The sequence below is a fragment of a genome, unplaced genomic scaffold (genome assembly GCF_019419815.1).
Source record: "Pyrus x bretschneideri cultivar Hongxiangsu unplaced genomic scaffold, Pyrus_bretschneideri_v1 Contig75, whole genome shotgun sequence".
Classification (NCBI taxonomy): Eukaryota; Viridiplantae; Streptophyta; class Magnoliopsida; order Rosales; family Rosaceae; genus Pyrus; species Pyrus x bretschneideri.
In genome coordinates, this window is record NW_025999815.1 from 125,798 (window position 1) to 135,031 (window position 9,234).

General features: G+C 34.8%; 1 protein-coding gene across 1 annotated transcript; it reads left to right on the top strand.

Annotated features, from left to right (window-relative positions):
• Positions 1–7,832: 7,832 nt before the first annotated feature.
• Positions 7,833–8,959, top strand: LOC103938278 (nuclear transcription factor Y subunit B-3-like). The gene has a single exon (XM_048574797.1). It carries the CDS (start codon positions 8,135–8,137, stop codon positions 8,720–8,722), a length of 588 nt encoding a protein of 195 aa, XP_048430754.1. The 5' UTR covers positions 7,833–8,134; the 3' UTR covers positions 8,723–8,959.
• The last annotated feature ends 275 nt before the right edge of the window (positions 8,960–9,234 follow it).

Below are 9,234 nucleotides of genomic sequence, written 5' to 3' on the forward strand. Positions count from 1 at the left end.
TAAACCAGCAGACGCTGATGGAAGGATGCAAGTGACAACTTTTCAAACAATGATTAATAGTGTGAGACAACTAGTTATTGATGTATTGGTATTTCTCTTCTCAATTGAAAGATGTCGAACTCCCTATCACATTAATTTTGCTCTTTTTTGCATACATTTCTTTCTACCTATTTCCTCCGGCTAAATGTGTTCAACATTGATGGCCCCCCTTATGCCTCCTCCTCCTCCCCTACATTTGGGACATAAAGCTGACCCTTCTAATGCATCACTTTAGGTGGACATCCTCCCATGCATGCATATGAATAATTCGCAAGTAGAGCTATAATTAATTTGGAAATCATTTAACTATTCAATTATCATTGACGTGACATTTGTTTTGTTAAAATGTATTTATTGTGGAAAACACTTCGTTCCGACGACTGTTATTGATAATATTTTGTGACATCAAGCAAATTACCACTAATAATCTGATGTTTCCCAGTGCCTGCAGAGTTCCTTTCGTAAATGCGTTTACACTAGTGATCCTTCCTTTAGACAAAGACGGATTGCTCCACTCTCACTTGTGACTGCGAAGTGGAGCACTTGCCAAACATCGCATCAGAAAAATATACAGATAGAATGGTTTAGCCCCCGGTTAATTATTATATTTTAAGCGCATTCAACTTTAATTATTGTGTTATTTCCTCCACTTCGTTGGAATTGTATTTTATTTGTATCGAAAATGACATTTTATCAAGGAATCAACTTGAGCTTGCATCATCAAAATAATTTGAAGTAATTAAATTAAACAATTATTTGATCAGTTAATATATGGGTGAGGGTGTGGGTGAGCTAGCTATTGTGTCCAATCCACATCTATATTTGTATGGAGAATATTACTCCAAACGGTTAAGAACAATTATCCTTACGTCGAAGGTTGAAAATTTGAATATGTAAATTACAAGCATATAAGGATGGAGGTAAATTTACCATGTGAATAAACTTAGGCGACTTTGGCTTTATGTGGAATGTGAGACGGTCTATCCAACAGGCCAACAATATAGGATGTCAATAATTCGGTACGAATTCATCAATTATGAGAATGGAACTCAAGAAAACTCACCATTTATGAGAATGGAACTTAGGACCTAACACTTACATATTGAAAGAAATATTGAAATTGTTTGGGGTTTTTGAATGAATGAAACTCATTTCAACTTGTGTATTTAGACTGTAATTTTGCGACATTACCATGGATTCAAATTTCAAACCCTTTTATGGTGCAAGTTTGTGCCTATTTTATGTTGTTAAGTGAAGACAAATGTCTTATGATCATTGGTTGTCATATAATTTTTGTTATGTCAGTCAAAGTTGTTAGAATATTGTAAGGCTGTTAAGTGATTTGTTAGCTAGTTAATTTGTTACAAATAAGCTTCTATTGTGCTTAAGTATATTAAGAATTGCAACTTACAAATGTAAAAAGTTAGTCAATTTTTTAAGAAATACAAAAGTCTTATTTCTCCCTAAAGTTTCTCTCTAGTTCTTCATCTTTTCGATTCTTCGTTCTTCCTTGATTTTTTGTAATGGAGTTAATATTAAGGACGATATACAGCAACATATCGAATATAAGGAATTCTTCCGATCACCATACAAAGGGTCAAGAAAGCCAAAATTAGGTATATAATATATTAAGGGTAAGGACACGAAGTCGGCAGTTTGCTTGTATACAAGATTATTTAATGTGGAGATTTTGAAACTACGTTTAGTTGCCTTAATAGTAGGCCACTGTGTGTGACCAACACTTACACTTCCACTAGAAACTAGAAAGTCCAAGCTCACTTCAACAGTAGCATTCAGAACAACTTAAATGTAACGAGTTTAGCACCATGTGATATTTAAGGTCATAATATAATATTATGTAATAAAAAAAGTTACACATGATATTTTATTTTTTAGTTTTTTTTAGTATATCGATATTTTTACCTTAAGAGAATGAGGAGTTCGGCTAAATCACACAATGGGCTGCCTAATGTGGTATCAAATCCGTCATCCACGAGATTCGAACCTAAAACTTCTCAAGTTCAAATAAAAAAGAATATCACTAGACCGTAATACTAAGTGGCTTTGAACTTTTTATTATTAAATTAGTATATTACAGTGGCTTTGAACCTGTTCTATATAAATCATTTTCAAAGAAAATTTGATAATTTGCCTAGTAAAAAATAAGTGATTAAACATTTTTTATGTACAAGTAACAAGAGTCATGTTTTTAAGGAAAATTAATGAAAAATGTTTGGAAACTTTGAGTTTTAATGATAAGGATAAAATAAAGGGTAAAGTGAATAATACTAGGATTGACATTAGTATAAAAATGTGATTTTTCGTTAAAGTGAACAATACCGTGAACTTTTCGTTAAACTTCTTTTTTTTCATTAGTAACATAAACAATTCAGTTTTTGTATTGGGTTAGGAACCCTTAAACTAATTTAATTTGTAAATTTTCACAAGTGACATGATCGAAAAAGACAAATTCTCATCTAAGTGTTACTTGGAGGAGGTGTCAAATGGGGATTTGCGCTGCCAAGTTGGAAGCGATTGAAGACATAATTATTACAATAATAAACCATACTAAGACAAAAGTAAAAGCAACAATTCATGTTTAATACACAAAACAGTTGAAATTTTCTTACTTTGTAGTTCATCTGTTTACAAGTATTTACTCTTTTATTAGAATTTTCAAGTTCGAATCTTTCTTTTATCTGTGTCGCTTATATAAAGGAAAATCACATTCTTTAATTTGATTAGATATTACCCTTTCATTTTTGTGTCAATTAACTACTATTTCTTGTTACATGGTCTAACCTGCTACATAATTATACCACAATTGCTTTTGCTGGTTAAGTAAATTGTGTGACACCCTATTAGCAACGTAATATCAGCAATATCTCAATAATCATAATGTTCTAAATTTTTATTTTGCATAAACAGGTTTTGGCGTTTGGTTCAAAAAAAAGGAAATAAGGATTTTAACAACATTAAAATATACAGGCTTTGGCTTTTGCTGGTTAAGTAAATTATGTGATCCTCCTGTAGACAAAGACAGATTGCTTCGCTCTCAGAGTCTCACTTGTGAAGTGGCGCACTTGCCAAACGTCCCATCAGTAAGCGCATTTCAACTTTAATTTTTGTGTTAGGGTTTTAATTTCAGTGTCTCATCATATAAAAATACAAAGTATTATTTGATAGAAAGATTTAAACCGAGTTAATTTTATTTTTAAGCACATTTCAACTTTAATTTTTGTGTTAGGGTTTTTATTTCAGCGTCTCATGATATAAAAATTTTAAGTGTTATTTTCTCACTACGTTGGAATTGTATTTTATTTGTATCGATGACGATACTTTATTAAGTAATCAACTTGAGCTTATAGTCACGAATCATTAAGACAAATAGATAGTTTAAAACACAGTGATTAACAATCCAAAACTTTTATGCATAAATTCATAAGTAAATTAAAAAGAGACTACATATTCTTGCTAAGGATCATAGCTTCACCCTAGCAAAGAGAATTACTTGCGCATATTCATAATTAAAATCAAAAGAATTGTATTGAAATAGAAAAAGAATGAAAACACATTGTAGAATAAAGTCTAAAAATCTCTAAGCTCTAGCCAAAATCTTCTTCTCAAATCTTGCGTACGTAGTAGAAAAACCCTAAGTCGACCAAAAGGCTTATTTATACTACTCTCAACAAAATCCTCCTAGTAAAATGTCTTAGAATCAAACTAGGAAACCAAATAAATTGAATCAAAATAGGAAACATAATCTTAAATTAACTTGGTAAATTCGCCAAAAAATCTGCACAGCCACGTTTTGAATCCATAACAGCTCCAAAACTCACCCAAAATAGCTGGATTTAAGGCTTGGACTATTCTGAACACTTCTCCAGAAGGCCACGAACCTATCTGAGGTCATCTTAGGCTCCAAAAACGTAGTTTAAACCCAGAAACGTCATTTTCTAATAATGCGCACTGCTTCTTTAATAAATCGCCAGAAAATAACAGCTTGGTATAAAAATCCCAAATTTTGACACGAATAAGCCAAGAGACACATGAATGTCCTCCAATTCGAATCACTCCAAAATTCGTCCGTTTGGTCATATTTTGCTCCAGAGAAAGTCGAATGTTATATATTGAAAATATAAAGCAAAGTATTATAATTCTACCAAAATAATTACCAAATTATACTAAGAATGAGGTAAAATATATAATATAATATTAACTCATCACCTTACATCATCATTAAATTAAACATTTATTTGATCAGTTAATATATGGTGAGGGTGAGCTAGCTATTGCCTATTGGGTTCAAGCCACATGTATATTTGCGTATTTGAGAATATTACTTATGTAAAGGTTTTCATCTCAAGTATCGTGGTTAAGAATTATTATCTTTGCGTTCAGATTCAAGATTCATATGAATTTGTGTGTTTTGAAATTGTAATTTTGCAACATTTGGTAATGGTGAATTCGAATTTCAAACCCGTTTACAGTGAAAGCGTATGTCTAGACACCTTAAACCCTCGTATTATTTTGTTGACGATGATGTACAAGAACGTATCGAATACAAGGTATTCCTCCGGTCGTCATAGAAAGGGTCAACAAAAACCAAAATTAAGTACATAACATATTGAGAGTTAGATCATCAAATCGGCAGTTTGTATACAAGATTTGGAATTGTGCGTCGTTGCCTTAATAGTAGGTCATTGTGTGTGACCAACACTCCCACTAGAACCTAGAAAGTAAAAGCTCACTCCAATAGTAGCATTTAACAAGAACAACATGTATAAAATGAGTTCCATTACCATGCGACATTCGGATTCAATAATATAATGTTATGTATTGAATTCAAATGTTATGTGAATGAAAAGTTACACGTGACATTTAATTATTGGATTAAAAATCAGTGGCAACCTGTTCCATATGAATTATTCTCAGAGAAAATTTGATGCCTTCCCCAGTAAAAGATAAGTAATTAAACATTTTATATTCACAACGTACACAAGAGTCATAGACATAATGTTTATTAGTATCATAAACAATTAAGTTTTTGTTTTGGGTTTGGAACCCTTAAACTAAGCTTAATTTGTAAGTTTTCACAAGTGACATGATCCAAAAAAACAAATTATCACCCAAGTGTAAAGTAGAAAGCTTCTTAGACAACTTGGAGGAGGTGTCAAATGGAGATTTGTTCTGCCAAGTTGGCAGCGATTCAAGGCATAAATATTACAATAATAAACCATACAAAGACAAAAAGTTAAAGCAACAGATCATGTTTAATAGACAAAAACAGTTGAAAATTGCATATTTTGCATTAAAAAAAACAAATACTTGTAATTCAGTTGTTTACTAGTATTCACTCTTCTATGAAAAGTTTCAAGTACCAATTCCTCTTTTTCCAATATCGCTTTCTTGAATTTGATTTGATGTTCTCTTGCCCTTTCATTTTTGTGTCAATTAACTACTGTTTTCTAGTTACATACTCTAACCTGCTACATAATTATACAATAATTGTAATTACTGATTAAGTAAATTGTGTGACACTGACAATGTAACAATGTAATATCAGCAATATCTCAATAGTCATAATGTTCTAAATTTTTATTTTGTATAAACAGGTTTTTGACACATCCCGACTGAAATTAAGGCGTGATGGCCATCATGTGAGGGTGACGTAGCCATGTGCACAGTGCGGAAGCAAAAGATAATAATAAAAGTACGAATAAATAAAAATCAAACTACTAAAAAAAACTAGTTAAGTTAACACACTAATGCGAGACTAAGTGTGATAAATATAATCAGAGCACAGAAAGCCTAAGCGCAGTCCAGAAGAACGAATACTAATTACACAACACCCAAAGGTGATCCTACATTTGTGATGTTCTGTCAGAACCACAAACTTGCTTCTAACTACAACCTAGAAAGACGCAAAACAGAAAGTGTGAGTGGGTAAAAACAAAACTTTTCAAAATCAATTCATTATCAAAAGTTCTAACCCCTCGCTGTAAAACCTGTATAGTTTCCCATAAAATAGAATATACATATATATCGAAAACATGTTCAGAAATATGTCATGTCGAATGCCTCCACATAAACTGTAAGTAACCCAGGTAATGTCAATCAATGCAAGTAACATGTCAGCTGGAGTCACCTAACGTGACCTGTACGGCTGAATCTAGAGCTCAAATCCCCAACTCACTAACTATACTTGCACACGAGTCGGAACCACCTAAAGTGGTATGTATGACAGGACTGGGTGTAAATAAATACGCTCAAGTGCTATGATCACGTGAAGACTGGGCGAATAATTGCGGGTCACCTACGAGTCGGAACCACCTAAAGTGGTATGTACGACAGGACTATGCACCTAACTTGGATCCAAGATGAGCGTATGGTGCGAAAAGTGAACATCACGTGAAGGACTGTGCCCTACTCTGGGCGGGAGCACTAACACCGAGGGTGCAGGTTATGAGCTCTCTATGCATCTCATATAACCACTAATTCACAATCATAAACCATAAACTTACCCGGCACTTACCTGTGCGTCCGTGGCACTAAACATACATATATGCAACTACTAATGCATAAATAAATAGGCAAACGCTACGCATGGCATTTAAAACCTATAAACATTCCATTTCATTTTCTGAGAAAAACCACAAGTATATAGGTATATACGGAAAACCAAAAGCCCACTAACTGGTATGTGGAAGGGTCGTAACCCCGTTACCTCGAGTGTCTACGCTCGTCCTCATGATGGGTCTCACCTATATGCAAAACAACTATAAAGTCGTCAATTTAAAGCACATAACCAAAACTAGGTAATAATTTCTCATACAATGCTCAAATGGGGTGTGTGAATGTGTGTGTGGTCCAAATGCAACCAACAAAACCACAAAACAATCACCCCAAAATGACAAATAATCACCAAGGACAAAATCATCATTTCACACCTACGGTACGAATAATTCGGGACGGGCTGTCACAATTTTGGTGTTTGATCATTTATATAAAAAAACGTATCAAATTTCACTAGATTATGTGACTCATATTCACTTTCTTTGGAATTGTACATCTAAAAAAGGGTTTTAAGATTCAATGTATACATTTCCACAAACTTGATTTTCTATTTTTATAAATAAAATAAAAAATAGGGAATCATTATTGGCATTTCAAAAATCTCATTTTGCACTCCAAACTTTCTATAATTAGTAAGAAAATTTTACTTATGAGGAGTGTAGAATGAGATTTTTGGAGTATTACCAAAAAATAAATAAAAAAAATTTCAAAAAACAATGAATCTTTATTCCTCTTCACTTAGAAGTGAGAGGTCTTAGGTTTGAATCTTATAGATGGCGAATTTGATACCAAATTAGGCTGCCCATTATGTGTCTTTGACGAACTCTCATTCCCTTAATGTAAAAATATTGATATACTAAAAAAAAAATTAAAAATTTTAACAACAAAACATCCCAAAACATTTAACAAATATCTATCTAATACAAGATACTGATTCAAGCTCGTTGTAGGAAAATAAAATAAATAATTATAGGGTGAAAATTGAAATAAAAAAAATAAAAATAAAAAGAGGTATTCCACAAAAGGTTGGATATCTCCTGAAAATGGAAATCCAGGTCAGACCAACCACGTGTCGGATACCAAATGAACGGTCCAGATCATCCACCTCAACTCATCCGACGCCCGCAAAGCCGTCGGTGCGCACTCAACACTTATCGGCAAACAACGGTTCACATTCGTCCACGTGACCACCGGATAGGCGTTATTAACTCCATGATCCAACGGACCCAACTCACTCGCTCCCAAACCCAGCCCCCTCTCTCGTCGAAATTTCTCATATTCCAAAGCTCCGATTTTACAAATTTCCAAATTTTTTGGAATCTGTCTTTTTTCTTCAAGTTCTCCAAACAAAAATATATCCAATTTGTTCAAAAATCCAAGCTCCAATTGCAATTTCTGGAAATTTCAGCTCGAAATTTTCATTTCTTTAGCGATTTTGATCGGGGACTACAGTATGTGAAGTCAACTTTGTATCATTTTTGTACCGATATTACTACAAGAAGCTTGAAAATTGTCATCAATGGCGGACTCAGACAACGACTCGGGAGGAGCGCACGGGAAGAGCGAGCTCTCGCCGCGGGAACAGGACCGGTTGCTGCCGATAGCGAACGTGAGCCGGATCATGAAAAAGGCGCTGCCGGCGAACGCGAAGATCTCGAAGGACGCGAAGGAGACGGTGCAGGAATGCGTGTCAGAGTTCATAAGCTTCATTACCGGGGAGGCCTCCGACAAGTGTCAGAGGGAGAAGAGGAAGACGATCAACGGCGACGATTTGCTCTGGGCGATGACGACGTTAGGGTTCGAGGAGTACGTGGAGCCTCTGAAGGTTTACTTGCAGAGGTTTAGGGAGATGGAAGGGGAGAAGAGCAGCGTGGCGGCGCGTGACAAGGACGGGAGCGGTGGCGGAATCGGTGGGGTTGGGTATGAGGGGGGTGGTGGTAGTGGTGGGAGTAGTGGTGGAGCTGGGGTATATTGGCAGCAGCAGCAACAACAGCAGCAGCAGCATCAGGGACACGTGTACGGAGGGAGTGGGTTCCATCAGATGGGTGTGAGTGGAGTTGGAATGGGGAAGAGTGGGCCTGGATCCAGCATGGGTAGGCCCAGATGATTATAATCTGCTGCTGCTCTTGGTGGCTATTTGCTTTAGGGATGTTTTTGTAATTTGATTGCTAATTATTTTGCTTAAAAGTGTTTTAATTTAAGGACAGTCACAGTGTATGTTTATGTAAACTCCTACTTGTTATTCATACCGCTTTTTGGAGAAGTGTTTTACTTTTACTTGTCACTAAAATTAGTTTGTAATTTTGGATTATTAATTGAAAGAGAGAAACCATTCTCACCGTGAGTACCGAGTTTTATGTAGATGTATATTTAATTAAGTTGGCTCGAGTTGTATGATATTTTGGTCGAGAAAATTTTCACTCAGATCAAACATTTCTCATTCTAAACCCAACTTATTTTATTTTATTTTGAAATCCCTGTTTTACCCCCATATACTAAATGGGTTTAGAAAGAAAAAGCAAAACACAACCTATATTAGTGAAAATACCTCTCCATTCACACCCCCCACGAAAACAACCCCTCTCCAATCACCGACCGAAACTCTTTGTCATTCCTATT

Excerpts from the sequence above, each read along its gene's own strand:
- LOC103938278 (XM_048574797.1), top strand. The coding sequence starts at position 8,135 with ATGGCGGACTCAGACAACGACTCGGGAGGAGCGCACGGGAAGAGCGAG.